The 18,671-nt window shown below is 42.5% G+C and overlaps 1 protein-coding gene across 1 annotated transcript in view; it reads right to left on the bottom strand.

Moving 5' to 3' along the window:
* ITPR3 (inositol 1,4,5-trisphosphate receptor type 3) overlaps window positions 1–18,671 on the bottom strand; it is a 142,606-nt gene that overhangs the window by 5,717 nt on the left and 118,218 nt on the right. Inside the window, exons 36-54 of the mRNA XM_054980929.1 lie at window positions 17,972–18,120; window positions 17,197–17,305; window positions 16,185–16,275; window positions 15,100–15,269; window positions 12,979–13,153; window positions 12,084–12,268; window positions 11,671–11,871; window positions 11,355–11,465; window positions 10,188–10,283; window positions 8,942–9,043; window positions 8,240–8,326; window positions 7,178–7,288; window positions 5,754–5,946; window positions 4,874–4,999; window positions 3,726–3,898; window positions 3,233–3,397; window positions 2,538–2,730; window positions 713–817; window positions 104–228 (exon numbers count right to left, since the gene is read on the bottom strand). Of these exons, the coding sequence (XP_054836904.1) occupies window positions 104–228; window positions 713–817; window positions 2,538–2,730; window positions 3,233–3,397; window positions 3,726–3,898; window positions 4,874–4,999; window positions 5,754–5,946; window positions 7,178–7,288; window positions 8,240–8,326; window positions 8,942–9,043; window positions 10,188–10,283; window positions 11,355–11,465; window positions 11,671–11,871; window positions 12,084–12,268; window positions 12,979–13,153; window positions 15,100–15,269; window positions 16,185–16,275; window positions 17,197–17,305; window positions 17,972–18,120 (2,667 nt within the window). The remainder of the gene's footprint in view (window positions 1–103; window positions 229–712; window positions 818–2,537; window positions 2,731–3,232; window positions 3,398–3,725; window positions 3,899–4,873; window positions 5,000–5,753; window positions 5,947–7,177; window positions 7,289–8,239; window positions 8,327–8,941; window positions 9,044–10,187; window positions 10,284–11,354; window positions 11,466–11,670; window positions 11,872–12,083; window positions 12,269–12,978; window positions 13,154–15,099; window positions 15,270–16,184; window positions 16,276–17,196; window positions 17,306–17,971; window positions 18,121–18,671) is intronic.

The following is an 18,671-nucleotide window of genomic DNA, read 5'->3' as shown; positions in this document are numbered from 1 at the left end:
CTCCATGAAGCATCTTAATGGGATATAATCACACTTTACAGTGTACTGAACTAAATCCATAGGCAGTTTTTCTTTATATACAGATTGCTCTGAATAAACTCACATCCTTAGATGGCTTCCTGAGGATGTCACCCACACCACCTCCATTTCTGAGGCCATGATTCAACACTGTGACAATGCACATGAGCAGCGTGTCACAGGCCCGTTCTGTATTATCCTCGTCCTCTTCTGGAATTCAAACAAGAGCACTTCAGCAGAAGAACAACCCAGTAACCTGTGGCTAGCCTTCAGAATACTGTCTTCTCTGTCTTTCTAAGCTGCATTACTGATGTTTACAGAATGTTTGGCTGTGCTGCCTAATCACTCCTTATTAAAAGACATGAAAGAAAATATTGGGGTAGCTCTGAAGAACCAGGTGTAAAAATTCTGCTTGTTCCAGTTAGTTTTTGAAAATTCTTGCTGTTATTTACTATTCATTATCTCTAGTCATGAAGAACCTGCCTTTCTTTCCCATTAAGGGATGTGCCAGCAAAGCACCTTGTATTGTAACTAAGAAATCAGGCTGCATCTCAGGTTGTAGCACAAAAAGTGATAACTGATCCTTGTGCTGATGTCAGGGTGCATGATCAAGGTGCAATGGAAAAGTTCCAAAATTAATCATCTCATCCTCAAGCATCTCTGCTTGAGTAAACCACTCAACAATCCCATTTACCTTCTGTCACTTCAGGCATAACAGTATGAGAAGTGCATGTAATTTTGTCACCACTGCATGACTCTGTAAAAGCATCCATGTTTCTTCGCATTTCCAAAGGTGTTGCTATAAACATAAGATACCATAGCATTGTCAAAACATCACCTTACAAGTGTAACAACAGAAGTTTCCTGTGTCTAAAGTTATGCTAAAAGCATTTTCAATCATAGTTTTTTAAAACCTTGTATGATGGCCTGGGCAAGTTCCAGCTCCACCTCTCCCAGGGAACAGCCCATGAGAGCTGGTGGGATGCTGGGACTGGTGACAGTTGAAATCCGTTAGGGCAGTTAATGAGAGGTGAGAAGGGTTTAGGCTCCTGAAGAAAAACAAATCGTTGGCTGTTGACACCTATTATATTGTAACCACCCACAGTTATGAGTTTGGAGGTACTCTAAACAACACTATGTTTTTAAATAATTCACCCCTGCCTTAGGCCTCTTTTAAATAAAAGTTACCTTTTTTTCTGCGTTAACCCTGGCTGGCTGGAAATTGTTGGCCGAGGGTGAAATAATACACACATGAACATCAAATGTTCTTGATGTCAGACCAATGGGCCTAATTAACTTAATGGTGGCAGTGTGTATAGGAAATAAACGAGTTCCCTTTCCCCAATAGCCCTTGGCAGTACCTGGGTAAGGGGTAGTGAATATAGGGAATTAACCACTTGTCTGGTTAAATCCCTGGAAGAGGAAAGGGGATCCTGTGTGGATTTGGGGTCACATCTCTTTTCCTGATAATTAAGGACTAGATGGTGGCAAATGGTGAGTGCCCTGAACTGTCTGTGAAGCCCCGAACTTGTACAGCAAGGCTTACAGTGGGTGGCAGTGTGTAAGGTGGTCACATTTTTATGTTCCAGTTTGCCTTCTAGCCAGTACTATCAATGGTATTCCTCAGATGGCAAATCAGAATGTGATGTATGTGGCCCTTTCCAGCCCATTGCGACTGTATACCATTACACTTGACCAGAAATGTTTTTGCCCAGCAACTGACATAATAAGCATGTTCCCTAGTAAAAGGATATTACAGACCGCTGACAAGCAGGAATCTCAGGTTACATTTCCTTTATGTGCCAAGTCCTCCAAGTCAGTACTCTTCAGAGCATTTAGCTAAGATGAAAACATATTGCAGTAGGGGGCTGTATAGGTATCAGTGTAACCCACAGTGCCAACTCGGGGCTGCTTCAGGAGTTGCTGCATCTTTAAGTCCTTTTTATTTAAACTTTTATTCATTTTCATCCTCTCATTTCAAGTCACAACTGTTGAACCCAAGTCCAACTCCCTGCCCCATTAAAGCTGAAATGGCAAGATTTGATTTAGTTGAGCCTAACTTAGCTCAGCAAGACCAAACTGGTCTAAGGATGCTGTGCACACTTAGGGCTGGGTCCACACTAAGTTTTCTATTGTGGAATGGAGTTTTCCTGCCTCACCCCTCTGCTGCCCACTGATCTCCACAAAATGCTGCTCCAAGGGACTGCATGGAGGGTATCTTCAGTAGGAAAGGGGAAATGGTGAGAACTGACCATTTAGTCTTGATACAGCCATTACTTGGGAGTGCATCTTACAGAATTACGTGGGACTTGACTTCTGAGAAAACATGCATAGGGTGAGCTGCAAATCAAAAGTACTTTAAGTTTCTGACTTGGGCTGGGAAATCATTCATGAACTTAGCAGAACCAGCGCTTCCAATAATACAGATACTGCAGACAGATGTTAATTCTCTCTGGTTCACTGGTATTTCAAAATACAGCAGTGAGGGGCTGTTTTGAGGAGTGGATGGGGGGGAAAACCTTTAGATTTGATGTTGGGCAGTGGATCCACTTCCATGATGAAGTCATCTTTTAGAAAGAGAAAGCCGACAATGGAAAAGAGGTAGACGAGGATGAGGGCCAGGAGGGCTGTCAGTAGGATGGAGCGTCCATTGCGTGTCACACTTTTGATGACATTGAATAAAGTCTCCTCCCGGTAGATTAAGTCAAACAGCTGAAATGGAAAAAAAAATAACTTGTTCATACAGAATCAAGCCAGTGTGTGTGTGTGCGGGGGGGGGGGGGGCTGTTCTGCAATCCCTTGTTCCTCTTTTATTCTCAGGAGGATGGGCTGCTGTTCATTATATCATTCTACTAGACACTAGCATTCCACGTTTCTGATAGATAGAGTGAGTAAATATAAACACTTTTCCCACCAAGAGATGAGAACACTTTTGGAGTCTGGTGTCCTGGTTCCCTGTCTCTTCCCTGGCTGCACAATTTCCCTGAACATGATATTGGTTTTTGTTTTGCTCTGCCATAGTCACCAATTTAGCAATCAGAATGTATTGCCCTCTAACCAGCATACAAAAATGAATATTTGCTACCTCAGTTATCTTCAGAAAAATTGATAAAATCGATAAAATAGCATGTATAAAATGGGTAATTTAAAACGAAAGAAAACTTCTCACTACTTTCATTAATAAACCACCACTATATAGATACGAAGACCGTACCAAGATGCTGTAGAAGAGTTCATGTACAAAAAGCCCCAAGACGCTGGTCAGGATGTAGGCGACATGATAGAGAAACTCCATATCCATAATCATGGCCTTATAGCCTCGGATGAATGTCCCGCGGTTGCCCACAAAGCTCACCACAAATACAATCTTATTTGTCAGCTGTGAAACAAGTACAAGGCACAAAAAGTAGGGGGAAGGGTAATGAATTACTTTGTAAAATGGGCTTATGTTGTTTCTTATTCTACTTTGCCTTTATGACCCACAAAAAGCAGTAGGGTCAGAGTTCTGCATTCAGTTAATACTGATGTAAATTAATTGCCGTTAGATCTGTACAGGCAACGAACAAGGCTCTGAAATAGGAATTGTCCTGGTATCTGTAGCCCAATTGCTTTAAAGGCAGCTAGTTCTTATAGTGGACTGTTTCAGAAAGCCCCTTCTAAGATACTGAAAGGTTTGCTTCTGACCTTGTGTTAGCCAAGTGACTTACGTTGAGAGCTCCCAGTATGTTCAAAGTGAGGCCAATGCCCAGGTGATAGATGGATCGCAGGATCAATGCCACAAGGAGTGGTCTGATACCGTAGCGTCGGGTAAACAGAGCCATAACAGAGAAGCAGATTAAAGACCAGGAGAGCACCGGGATTAGTGGAGAATCCAGCAATCCTGGGAAATGACATATATATTAATTAATTAAAACAGTTACATTTGCTAAATAAGTTGTTATAGCCACCTTATACAGCAATATATTTAGAGAATGAGAATAAAACATGGGAGAAAGAGGAAGAGTTAATTACTGTGTTTCAAATGTGGAGAAAAAGCACATTCTCAGCAAAATAGTAGCAGTGAGATATGGTCGGAAGCAGTAAACGGCCTCCAGTGTGGAGCAGTGACCAAGAAGGAGGAAAGCCCCATGTTCTTTTACTGGAGAAGACCAAAGCAGGGAACAAGTTGCACACCACATGCAGTGCCAGTGTATGGCCACAGAGCCAAGTATGGCTGATAAGGTCATCACCCTGTATCCCTGTAGGGTGCTACTAGCCATTCATCAACAGTGCATCTTCACAGTGGTGTTATGCAAACCTGCCTGCAATCACACCCACTCCATTCTGAGACACTTGTAGAATTTTCACTGCTTTGGGCCCTGCCTGACCAGTCACAGCAGCCACTGATGTCATGTCTCTGTACCAAATTCTAAAATATTTGCTTTAGGGGGCTACAGCGAGTTGTATGCAACCAAACAGCTATTAGACTCTCAGTTACATGTTTTGCCCAGAAACTGTCTCATGATAACACATTAATCAAATAGGTCTTCATGCTGTGATCTGGTCTACAAAGGACATGCTGACTGTATGCAGAAAGGCTATTTCTGGAAGATTGCGGAAGGGGAGGGGGGTAGAATTACTGACCACAAATGAAAAATTAATGGCTCGTCATTTTATTAGAACTAGAAAAATGGCAAGCAGTTGACAGCAAAGCTCTAGTTATCAAAGTCTGCTGAAGCTACTCAGCATCCCAGATGGCATTTTTGCAGAGGATATTAATAGAAAGAACATGTCTACAAAGGGGTCAACGAACATCAGTGGTGTTTGTGTAAGAGGACTATTTGGATCCTGAAAGTGATTGTGCCTGAGTACATACCCATTGAAGCGGCCTCAACATAAGGATAGAAAAAAGCAATGATAATGTTGATGAAGACAGCCAGATTGAAGGAGATACTTCCCCAGAGTGTCATTCTGCGAGAAAACCAGTACATCAGTGGATTGCCTATGAGAAGAGAGAGAAGCAAAGCTGAGTAAATCTCATCTTTTTTTAGAGGCAGCATCGGCCACCACAGAGATCCCAAAGCTTCAGCGCAGTAATTCACAAGGATTAATAATCCTGTGTCCTCAACCCAGCAGCAAACACTATCAATTGCCAGAAACTGGGACACAAGTTAGATACAATCTCACTTATTTAGACTCTTCAAAAATTTAGTCCTTGTGGCACATAGCTAGTACTCTAGAATGATGTCTTCCTCCTTCCTTCTTTCTGCACCTGAACAGGAGCTGTTATTTGTAGTAAGGTTTTATTGCAGTTTTCTGCAATAATATGTAAGTGCTTAAAAGGTCATAACCACCAAAGACCATACAAAATTACAATCTCTCATGTGAGAAAGGAAAGGATCGCACGTACTGACCAAACATTTGCAAATAAAAAGCCTGGTTAAAATTATTAAATAATCTATAAATGGCAAATACTTGACATTCTTCCATTTGGAACCCCACTCCCTCCCTAGTAGTCATTAGTTTGTATTGTATTACTCTCTTTCAGAGATTTTCCCGTGACTTCCACAGAAACTTCTTGTCTTATCTAACAGGTAGAAGCTATTGTTATGGACTGTTCTAGTTCAGCTCTCTCAAGCAAGGAAGGAACTTGAAATGATGGGAAGGACCTAAGAGCTCATGCAATTAGATACTCCAAATACTTTTTGGAATGAGCTGCACTTCTAAGGAAGCCCTTGTCCATGCTCTCAACTTACTGCGCAGTTTTTTCTGCCACTCCATCTCATTGTGGAGAAAGGACGACTGCTCAAAGAAGTCACTGACTTTGCTTCCTTGCTCATCTTGCTCTGTAGTGGTAAACAGTCGATATTTTGTTTCTTTGGTCAGGAACTCACAGATGCTGGGCACTGGGAAGATTATCTGCTCCATGCTCCGGTCCAAGCGCACAATCTGGGGGAAAGAAAGAATCAGTTTATTTTTATCTGCAATCTTCATGCAGAAGGTTTGAAAGGGACCTTTTTAGCCTACCTCATCCCAAAGGTTTACAACAGGTGACAGTGTTTTGTATAAGGCATCTTGTTTAAACTACTGCCTCAATTTATCCAATAAATATCATGAAAGGAAATAAGCATTTGGGATGGGTCAGAATGCTAGTGTTGCACCCAGTGCCACCAGACATGGTCTCCTCCTATGGGGAGGCTGCAGCCCTTTCAACTGTGTTGCACACGTGGTTGGAAATAGGCATTTTCTTCTTGCAGTGGAGAATCTTTAGCCACTCTATCCAATTTCTTCCTAGACCAAGATTTTTCTCTCTGGCTTCCCACAGTAGTGGCTTTGCTTCATTGTAAAGAGTGGAATGTGTTGGCCTTTGCTTCACACAAGCTCCTGGTGACTGACAGGGGCAGCCGGCATCAAATCCTGCTGGGCACCAGCAAACCGACTGGAGCAGGCAGTTCCATCTGCTGCCTGGGAACAGTAGACACTGAGCATTGCCTACTAGCAACTAATTGTTGGAGAACTTGAAACTCCCATCAGTTGTTGAGCCATGACACTGCTGGGCCCAGGGCCAAGCCTATGCCACTTGTTAGTAGAGGGGGCACTAAAAGAAAAGAAAATAACGCTCTCAAGCACAAAAAACGCCCAACAGCAGAAATCCAAGTAAAAATTGAACCAGACAGATTAAACCTGAACAGGAAGAGGAGGGGCAGAGAAAAGACGATCCTACTATGCCAGATGATCATGCTGTAAGATGCCACTGTTACCAGTCTGTGGCCAATGTCTTTTCACTGAAAATCTCCAAAACTGCAAAACCAATTTGTACCAATAAAGTGTCACTCAAAAGCTCTTGATATGTCTGACAGTATATATACAATTTCACTACAGAATTTCAATTCTAAATTCTCCCAAGTCTACCTGAATGCTTATCTGTTTAGTCCTGTGCTGCCCAGTTATTCGGTGACATCAGAGCAACTAAGCCAATGGTGGACAAGGGAGCAATGCCATGTGCACCTGCTAAGCTCGCTGTGCCTTCAGAGCACATCAACCACTAACTTTCAGATAGAAAACAAATGCTTAACATAGATCATTCTCGAATAAAAACCTGGCCATCAGACATGAAAAAACAAGTTTGAAGATCATGGACTGTAAATCCATAGAGAGTGCTGTAGAAAAGTGATTCTACCTCTATTTGGGATGTGTGCCTCTCATAATATGCTAATGGGTCTTCCTCCTCTTCTTGGACAGGATTTGTTGATTTCAGCATCTGAGTCAGCTGCTTGTTGTGCAGAATAAGCTAGGTGGAGGAAGAAGCACAAGTTGGATATCCTCAGATGGCTTCACCCTGAAAAAGCCTGAGGGAATCTCCTTGAACTACATATTAACAACACATTTCCTTGTATTTAGCAAGACTGACAAGCTTTAAGAAAAAGAGGAACCAATAAAATTCTGTAAACAGGGCCAGTGGTTCCTCCAGGGAGGCAGTTATTCAATTCACCACAATAATTACAGCCAAAGACCACTAATCTGCAAATTATAAATCAGTGCCCATAAATCCCAACAGAAATTAAATTACCGCTGAATAGTGATCATAGTCTCAGACTAAGTTATGCAAGTAAGCACACTGTCAGCCAAGCAGTTGATTTGCCATCTCAAATGGCAAAGAGCAAATTGATTGCCAGACAGACAAATCTCACCTACAGAGGCACAGAGGAGTGAGGAAGTGGGTACGGAGAGGCCTGTGTGTCCCTGTGAAAGGGGCACAAGAATCCAAGAGATTCTAATGATGGGTTTTCTGGTTCCTTTTCTAATCTTGAGTAAAGTACTAAGTAGCCCCCCCTGCACCCCACTCAGGTTTCCCTTACATTCTGTTGTTGACAGTTTTATTCCTTCAGTAGTTAAGCTATTTATGAGCATTCCACAATATAAAAACACCTCAGTCAACAGCCGCCAGAGATTTCACCACTGCAAAACACTTCAGAGCATTATAAAATTGCTTTAATAATATCCCTTATAAACTAGGATCGTGACCATGACTTTAGTCATCGTTATTACGGGTTTAAATCTTTGAACTCCAGTAAAGTTTCACTGTCTTCATATTATACCTCAAAGGAATATCTAAAGAGATGAAAGGTTGAAACCATAGAAAACAAAGTCATAGAACTCTGACTAGCTCGAGCTGGTTAGTACATTATGTGGATGCCATTGCTTCATTTTTCTAGTGAAGACACTCAGGATGCATACATACCATAGAGGAAATCCCTTCCTCCTCCTCCTCCTGGATCCGTTTCACAGGTTTCAAGAGATGCTGGAGTTGCTTGTTGTGCCGAGAGAGCTGGGAGAAAAAGAAACAAAGATCAGCTGCAATGCAAGAGCCCAACAGCTCACTAATGGATAGGTCAAAACTTGTTCCCACTGAAGCCAAAATGTCTAGCAGTTCTAACTGAGCATCAAAACATTTACCTGCCCTTACATCAATGCATTATTCAGTGAAACCAGAATGGCTGCCATGGACTAAAAGAGTAGTGTGGATCAGTGCTGTATATAGTCATTAACCATGCACTGGATAAATCACTATTAGCCTTACATTAGATTCTAAGGGTGGGGCTATGGGTATAACTTCACTGATGTCCAAGATGGCAACACAGAATTATACAGAAAAATGGAGAGCTATGGTGCCTTGGTCTGGGTATGTGAAAGGAGGGAGGACTAAAAACCTAACAGTGAAGCAGATATGGGATTGCAGGGAGGAACCACAATTCCTCTTTCCTTCCATAGGATATCATTTATATTCTACTAGTTCTATCAGCATCAAAATTATGGCTGGTTTCAGAAAGCAGGTTGCTGGGTTTGAGATAGTAGCTTAATTGGTTTGTGGCGTTGAGGGCATGACTGCATACTAAAGTGGAATCTTTGTCATGCAGCAGGGGAACATCCAAGCAATGGCTACCTGTAGGGCTAAAATATAGATGTTGTGTCCAACTTCCCGGGGTGAAACCTCAGAATTCTCACACTCCTCTTCCTGAAGATAGGCTTTCTTAATGACATCAACCTGTAAGACACCAGAATTAGTTATGGAGCCAGTAACCTGGCACAGGCAGAGATATGGTCTACATGTCTGATATAAGCATGACATATTCTGCATGCCTGTGGCTAAGATTCTGTGCTATGCAGAAACTGGTCTTCAGTAAAAAATGGTATCCTGAGAATCTCAATTCTTACTTGGTTCAAGCACATTTCTATTCCTTATATTGTTGGCCCTCGTACAGAAATTACTGAAAACCTCAAACTTCATAAATTAGAGCCGAAACCTTTCAGTAGTCAGAAAGGAAAATGAATGCCTTGGACAGATCTTTATTCCTCCCATTTCTGATTCCTATTCTAGAGTCTAGAAATTCCCAGTCTCCATACCAATCCCTTACTCTGTCCCTCTATTCCTTCCCAAATATTTCCAAGCACCTTGGAAATCATAACAGATGGGCAGGAAATGGCAAACTCTTTTCCACTGTTCTACTAGAGTGTATCAATTCTTGTCCCAGATAAAATGGTATATTAACTTGTTTCCAGTGAGAATACCAGCTAATGCCACAAGTATACAGCCAAACCACATGTTACAGTGGCCATAGATCCAACCCATGACTGCAGATACCATTTTAGAGGACAATTTAGTCATTTAAAATTTTATGCAAGGGCCTAATCCTGATCAGGCCTGCAGAACGGTGGCAGCATACACTGCCAAGTGACAAAATAGTCATGGGGGGCTGTTTCAGCTCTTGAAAAGACACGTGGGGGGGGGGGAACAAGATCACATAGAGCTGCTGCACTGTGCCAATTTCTCCTCTAAAATGGTGTTGGTGGTCAGGGGTTGGACCTGTGCCCACCATAACGTGTAGTTTGGCTCTCAGATAAGTTGTTGAGGAGTAACACATATGCATGAAGTAGAGCCATCTGTACTCTTTTTACAGCTCTAGCAAGAAGAATTCTGTTGCAAAGCTCGTATAAGTGTAAGAGGAGGAGGGCTGCTTAGGGAGCTGATGTTCCATATTCCAGTGGATCTCTATTTGCTGAAGAAACTGCATGTAATTCCAGATTTCTTCCTCCCTTTCCATCCTATTGTAAACTACAGCCCATCTTCAAAAAACAGCCAGGTCACAAACAGAACATATGATGTCTCCCTACTTCCTTTATCTTCTTACCAGTTCCTGGGGTCGGAGGCTGATGAGAATCCGCTCAGCATTCTCACTGTCATGCCTGCTCTCCATCAGGGCCAGCAGAAGCTTGGAAGCATTGTCCTGGTGAAAAGACAAATAGTGCAGAACACACACACACACAGTCACAAGGGCCTGTAATACTTCAATCCTATGCAGAGTTACTCCCATCTAAGCCCATTTATTTTAGACTGGAGTAACTGCACAAACTCACTCTGCAGAGAATCAATTTTCCTTCGTCAAGACTACAGCAGAGAGAATGTGTAGCGCAAACCCACTTCACCTCAGAAATCCAAAAGGAGAGGGAGAGTCAAGAAAGAGGTAACTTAGAATCCAACAAGTTGGGCCAAACTAGTGGGTGGAGATGATGTACCACTGATTTCCCCCAAACAAGGATTCCTGATCCAACTCCACATGGAGTCTTGGGGTCCACACAAAACTGTCTGCATATAGGGGCCATAGCTTTGTGCTGAAGCACAGGCTTCGTAGGGATAACATCCAAGTTCAGTCTATGGCATCCTCAATTTAAAAGATCTCAGACTGCAGAGCTTTGGAGAGCTGCTTCCAGACAGAATTCACAGTACAGGGCTAGATGGGCAAATGATCTGGCTCAGCAAACAGGCTCACATGCCCACAGGCTGCCACTTCATCATCCTTGTGGTAGAGATTTCCCTAAGTGGAGATGGTTTGTACAGTGGGAGCATCTTAGCACATGCTTCTGTTTCATTTGCAAGATCTGGCTCATAAGCATATTTGAAGTTTAGAAGAAATTCTCCCACACATTATATTTGTTAGCTCCTATAAAGTGCTTTTTGCCTTATCTTGTAGTACATGACTTGGCTTTCAAGCTTGAGTAATTTCTTAATCTGTTTCTTAAATCATACAATGCCATTGTATGCCATTGTCTGCTCTTGTCCTTTGCACACTGAGATAAAGAGGGTAACCTTCTTGTGTCTGGGGGAGGGAAAGTGGAAGTATTTTGTAGCTCCTGTCTTGGTACTAGAAGTGAGACTTTCAAATCCCTCCCACTCTGGTGATTCAGTGAACCTAAATACTTCACATCCAGGGACACTGCCTCCCTCTTCAATTCTGCACCACAGACATGGATCTTTTCCCTCCACGTCCTACCATCACCTTTCCAGCAGTCCTATCTACCTTCAGCTGAAGAACCAGGTCCATTCTGTATTTGCAGAGGGGACTGATGTCATTGAGGATCAGGGCTGTGATGATGTCAATACCATTTGATTCATGTGTCACGATACAGCTCTGTGGATTAATACATAGAATTATCCAAAGGACTCCAAGCTTCCTCCAAATCCCTGCTCCAACTCAGATGATCAGGAGCACCTGATAACACTAATGGTGTGTTCAGCAATTACCTATTCAGAGCAAGTGACCATGATTTAACAACCCAACCAGCAGCTTCACCAAGTGGAACTATTAGATTATACCCACAGTAGGTTGGTGTTACCTGATTCTCGTGGCACGGTCCCTGACAATATTCTGTCAGTGTCTCCAGAGTCTGGATGATGAGGGCCACGTTGTACTCATTGATGTAGAGACCCAACAAGCCCAGCCGTCCTGTGGTGCTGCCACACATGATATCTAGAAACTGCAGTGTCTCGCACACCAGGTTGTAGTTGGTCTTATTGTTCTGGCAGCGGAGAAAATTCTGTAAAACATAACATTTAAATTGCTTGTAGCAAGTAGAGTGTTTTTCCACAGTAGCCATCACATGGGTGAGAATGACACTGAAGGCAGGGTTACATACGGTAATTCCAGAAGGATAGCCACGTTAGTCTACTGTGGCAAAATAAACAGAAGTCCAGTGGTATCTTAAAGAATAACAATATAAGATACCCATTTCACTGCAGAATACCCCACCTGGAGATCCCGGTTGTGATTCTCACACAGCAGCTGCAGGAAGCGAAGAATGGGCTCCATGATTAAGACTGATGCACCCATTTCATTGCTCTGGCCTCTCTCTCGGGACTCATGGCCAGTCCGGAAGCCTACACCCACTGGATAACGGGATGGAGCATTGGGTAGCATGAAGGTTGTTACCCGTTCTGCAAAGAAATCCATGTTTGATCACTTGACAACATTTGATTTATCCGGAATGATTAAAGCCAAGTTGAAAGAGCCAACCTGCCCTTCTCTTCAGATAAAGGTCTACCTGTATCCATCCCTCTTTGCTACTCTCAAATGTTCCCTTCCTATAAGCATCATTCAGACAGCCAAAAGAGGCACCTCCTTGGCATTCCAGAAGACTGGCCCATTTAAACCCATGGAATGTGAGAAGTATCAGGCTGGCTCATTTGTTATTCTGGGGACATGGCTGAACTGTGCAGTTATAGAGGTCTATCTGCGTGAATCAGGCTAAAAGGAACCACACCAAGGAAAGCACTCCTTTCACCTCACAGTTATTATGTGTTTTCCTAAATGTTTACTGAGCCACATAGGCCCCATAGGTAGCAATTTGGCTGTAACTTGCATCTGCTGGAGTTTTTGCATATTAATGACTAGTTTAACCATGTTTTTGCCAAACACAGAAGGCAGCACCAAGGAAGGCAGAGAATGGAAGTAGAACAGCAACGATAACATGCTTCTGTGCCACATTCTTTAAGAAGGAATCACTGCTTCTCAGTCCAGAGGTTGAGAGAGATGGGCCTGAACCACTTTCAGAGACTTTTGCTCATCTAGCAGGACAATTGCTTCTTCCTTAGCATTGCTCAGAACGAATGCTCAGTTCAGCATGAAATCTGCACTTTCCACACACCTTTGCTGCCATGATCTGGGGAGTCTTTGTCCTCCCGGGGCTTGTTGCCAATGTCATTCATGTTCACAGTCACAGTGGACTTGACTTCCTGCTGCGCCTTCTTCATCCTGTCGTGCAGAACTTTAAAGAACTTTTCTGACTTCTTGTCACTGGTCATCAAATTATAAAATGATTTCTACAGAGGGATAAAACAGGAACAACAATTAAGCATATCCCTGTTAGCATCTAATGTTTCTTTCATGCCCCTTCCACATCTTCAACAAAAATGAGGAGTTACAAATGTGCAAGTTTAGCACTGCAGTTCTTAAATTCCAGGACCAGGAACACAATAAGGAATCTCTGCTTAGCAAAGTCCAGTAAGCAAATCTCATATTAAATTCAAGATTTATTATATTTTTATCCTGCTCTTCCTTTCAAGAGCACAAAGTGGCATACAAAGTTCCCCTCTTCTCTATTTTATCTTCACAACAACTCTTTGAGGCAAGTTAAGCTCACTTAAGCGACTGCTTGGTTCACAGGCACCCAGTGAGCTTCATGGCTGAGTTGGGATTTGCATTCAGGTCTCCCTGGTGCAAGTCAAATCTCTCAAGATGGCAGCCAGTGGTGGTATAATGGTTAGGATGTCAGGCTAGGATTGCTGAGACCCAGGTTCAAATCTCTACGCTTGCCGTGTAAGCTGGCTGGATGACTTTGGGCCAGTCATACTCTCTTAGCCTAACTAAGGGCCAAGCTACATATGACGAATGACACTTGAATGGCAAGTGTATTTCTCCCTGTTCACTTGCCCTCCACTCAATCCACTTGCCGTTCAAGTGTCATTCGTCATGTGTAGCTTGGCCCTTACTTCACAGGGTGGTTGTGAGGATAAAATGAAGGAGAGGAAAATTATGTCAGGCATTTTGCGTCTCCATTGGAAAGAAGTAAAATGAAGGAAACGAAGTAAAAATAAATCATACTACACTGTTTCATATTTTCCATAATGCTACGTATGATGGCAACATACAGAAAATATGTTTAATGGAATAAGTAGTTTGGTCCACTCTTATTAGTCTTATGATACAATCTCACTTTTAGTCACCAATTTCCCTTGAAGTAGCTGAATTAGAAGGTTTGTGATTCATTATAATGGATGGAAACTATAGCCCCAGTGGTTTCTTAAAGAAATGCATACGTTCTACATGTTCTAACTTTAACAAAAGTTTAACAGCTTAAATTAGAACAAGTTCAGAAATGCACATTTCAGAGAAAGATCATATTTCCAAAATAATTTTAAAGGGCCAAAGTCAAAATAGCTTCTGCAGTTTGTCTCAGCATGCAATTTTTAAAACAGCCCAGCAGAGGGAGTGAGAGCTATTTTAAAAAATTGATTACTGAAGTTAAGCCTCTCAAGAGAGGGATAAAAAACTGGCTCTAAGTCTTACCAAAATTCTGCTTCTAGTTCTCCCATCAACTAACTTCCCATGTAATATTTTAAGGAAGGCTCATGAAAAGGGCTTTCTACCAGGCATGGCTGTGTCTGCTATTCTGGGGCACAAGACCATGCAATAAAATGATATCTAATTTCCAAAAATGGAAACCTGGTAAGTTACCCATGGAGTCACATTTGTTACCCTGTCCTTGATATCGATGCTTGTATCTCCCAATCACAGTACAGCATCAGGCATTCAGTTAGGTTTACAGTGTGTGATGGTCAAAACAGACATGACAAGATTATGGCTCTTCTAGGGTCTTTTGAAAATAAATTACAGCTCTGGAGGTCCCAATTCACATCAGGGCCATGTGAGAAGGGGAGAAGAGATTTAACCTTTCTAAATTTGTGTGGTTTTGCTAATCAAAATCACCCACAACAAGGTATGTTGTGATAGCCCTTTAAAGAAAAGAATATGAGTTCTTTTTTCTTTAAAAAGCTAATAACAGCAATGGAGAAGGGGGAGGGCTTGTTTTGATTAGTAAAAACATGTGGGAACGGAAGGGTTAAACTCCCTCTCCCACACGGTCACGCCTCAGCATGAACGTAATTCAGCTTTACAACGATGATCCCCTCGTGTATCCACCCCCATCAGTGTCTCAGTGCTTTGGTAGATGTTTTGCTTCCAGCAGAAGCTATCACAAATGCAGTACTTGTATCTCTGTGTTGCCGCCATCAAGTAGCCGTATGGCCAAGCGGATGCTTTCCTGAAAAATCTTCTCATTCTTGGTGTTCATGATAAGATCAGAAACCAGCTTGGTGGCTCCTTCTCTGTCTAGCCGGCACTGAACGGCTGCAATGACTGACCAGTCCTGATCTGGCCCTGTGTGAAAAATAGAAGAGGATGGTGAGAGCAGAATGACACTGACAAACAGTGTTGCATTTTATAGCTTAACTAATATAAAGAAAGGAAGGCTGACTCAGTGGTTAATTTATCACCTTTGAAAATGGAAAAATACGGAGTTCAATTTAATTCCTTCCCTTGGGCAGTATATGAGACTGGCCCCAAAAATGCAAAAACCTTCAATGTGATTAAACTCTTAGAGGGATCTGCATTAGCATAAGTGGGTGATGATGAATAATTTGTATTAACAAATAGCATTTGCAACTTTGGCTGCTCCAGGCATCATTTCCCTCACTTTTGGCCTAGGGAAAACATCATTTGTCCACATTACAGAAATAGTTTCATAGAAAGGAAGGGACAAGAGGCCTTGACAACTTGCAGCACATAAAGAGGCGGTTGGACTAGACGGTCTGTATGGCCCCTTCCAACTCTATGATTCTATGATTCTATGAATGCCATCCACCTGCCATGTACGGCAGCCCACCACAGCTTAATAAACATTCTGTACTTAGTGCCTATCTGGGGTGGAATTAAAAAAAAGCCCTGGGGCTTCTCAAGCACCTGGCAGGCCACAATTCATGGCTGGTGGCCAGCACCTGGCATAGTGGATGCCAATTTGGGCAAGGCTGCTTTCCTTCTTGAAAGCTATCTTCTGTCTCTTCATGGGCCCTCGAGGGCGCCACCCAACTCCTGTTTATTTGTCCTGCCAAAGACTAGCATGGTTATCCTCTCTGGAATTATTCATAAACCTCTGTAAATTTGGTCCCATATCTGTCTTATAAACAACAACACTGCAGAAGCTGCCAGATGAATCTAAGAAGCTCAAAGAAGGGATGAAGAGGAAAGGACACACAGGACAGAGGATGATTTTTAAAAAGACTGCAGGCTACTTACCACTTCCGGAAGAATCAACAATCTCCCCTTTGGAGCCAGGCCTTTTGGGTTGCAAGTAGTTAGTCAAAAGCATTTTCCTCAATGTATTGCCCTAGCATGAAAAATAAATTAGATTTATTTATTTATGTTATTTATAGTCTGCCTTTCTCACTGAGACTCAAGGTGGATTAGATAGTGTGAGTACAATCAATTTCAAACACATCGTAATAAACACATGCAATAGGGCATCTGAATGCAAACCTGCAGAGATTTAAAACTGACAAGAATACAATACAGAGTTAAAGAAATGCTAAAACAGACGATAAGCGATTCTGAGACTGACATATTCGACTATCTTGACAGTACATAGTGGCAAAGTCTATAGTTCCTGTTCCTTTACTTATGCAATTCTTTGAGACCACTTGCTTACAGTACAGCCCTTCTATCTGAATATAAAACCCTCTTGAATGATTCAGTGTTGCATGGTTTGTGGAAAGTCAGGAGAGTGGGAACTTTCCTGACCTCTTCAGGTAGGCTGTTCCATAAGGGGGTAGCCTTATGATTGTGTACAGACAGCTGTTGATTTTGTCCATGTGCAAGATGGCAGTTGCAGAAGGCCCTGTTTAGATGTGCAAAGCTGCCATGGTGGAACATTGGGAGAGAGGTGGTCCATGAATTTTCACTATTTTTTTTTTAAAAAAACTTTTTTCAGTATTATGGTTGTTGGGGGTTTTCCGGGCTGTATTGCCGTGGTCTTGGCATTGTAGTTCCTGACGTTTTTTCAGTATTAATTACACTTTTCATTCAGGCTCCCAGTGAGTGAGGTGGGATAGCTAAATTCTGTGAAGCAGCAGTAGCAGCAGAGGTGTTTGGGGGTAATTAAAAGATGCGAGGTCCTCTTTAGCATGAAGGAGTTTCTACTGAGGAGGAGGAGAACAAGGCCAAGCTCTTTTATCCAGAAAGCCAAATGGGGGAATAAGAAACTCAAGGCTGGCTTGTTTTATATGACAGGAAAAGCCTCTCGGTTACTCACTCTCTCTCCGTATTTGTTCCTCTTCACCAACATCTGCTGCAGTGTCCTTAGCACTTTAATGCACAGCTTCTCCTCAGCTTCCATCAGGTCTTTGGTGTGCTGAATTAATCTGGCCATCCACAAAAAGCAATTAACTCCCTTCATTTCTCCTACATATATAGATACCATGTATACAGCTAGCAGTCAGAAACATCTAGAACACTGTTCCGAAGTATACAATTTGTGAGTGACATCAGCATTGTCAAGCTTTACTAACCAGTCTTTAGAGGTTCCATTCCCCTCCCCATTTGCCAACCTCCAGATGAGACCTGGAGATCTCCTGGAATTACAACTGATCTCCATACTACAGGGGATTAGTGCCACCGGAAGAAATGGCTGCTTTGGACGGTGGGCTCTATGGCATTATAGCCTGCTGAGCTCCCTTCTCAAATCCAGCCCTCCCCAGACTCTACTTCCAAATCTCCAGGAATTTTCCAATCTGGAGTGGCAACCCTACTTCCCCTCCATGGCCTCTGCATTTTTCTCTGCTTCTCCCAGAGACCTTCAGTGTTCCCCACTCCTGGCTGTCATGTTCTTATGCACAAAATCTCATGGCATGAAATCTATCATAATAGCTGAAACAGTAGGAACACAAAATTGTTCATGCTCCAAGACGGCTGGTCTGATCCAAGATAGCAGGTTCATCCACCCAACCAATTTATTGTGCAACAGTGACCTAGGATTTCGGATTACTCCCCTAAGGATGTCATGATACCATCTTTCAGGACTCACTTACTTGGAGAGGAAACCACCGCTTTCACAACGCTGGTAGGCCTCAGTCCCTTCCATGAAAAGCAATTCTGGACGGTGCAGGACATCCACCAAAACGGAAAGTTCAGCTTCCACCAGTGGCTGCAGACGCTCCTCTAAAGAATTGATGATGTCCTGTAAAAGTATGGTAGTCTCAGGCATTTTGTGATTCTGAGATTATGCTCTATGTGCAGAATTCAGCTCTGAGTGCATAATTCAGCATCTTGACAAACTCAGCTTTTGTATATTTTTAAAAGTAGTTTTATACTCCTAAAGCCTACAAAAATAAGCTTTAACGTGTGTGAGCAAAGCTGGAGGGTGGAATTCCCAATATTGATGCACCAGAGCATCTATGCAGACATAAATGTTTGTCCCTCCTCAAGAGAAACAGAAGCAAAATTAAAAATTCAAAAGAAGCAAAGCTATTTCATTAATATGCATAATACATGTTAGATAAGGGAAAACATGGTCTCCATTTTGAAAAAAAGCTCAAACATTCCTATAGAGAATCTGTTCTTTTAAAGGCTCAGGGCGAAGCTACAAGTGACGAATGGCACTTGAACGGCAAGTGTATTTCTCCCTGTTCACTTGCGCTCCGCTCAATCCACTTGCCGTTCAAGTGTCATTCGTCACTTGTAGCTTGGCCCTCAGAGAGGGTAGAACAATGAAACCATCTAGGATCGGCT

Source organism: Eublepharis macularius, chromosome 5 (assembly GCF_028583425.1).
Source record: "Eublepharis macularius isolate TG4126 chromosome 5, MPM_Emac_v1.0, whole genome shotgun sequence".
In the NCBI taxonomy this organism is placed as follows: Eukaryota; Metazoa; Chordata; class Lepidosauria; order Squamata; family Eublepharidae; genus Eublepharis; species Eublepharis macularius.
This window is presented reverse-complemented; position numbering and strand designations above follow the sequence as displayed.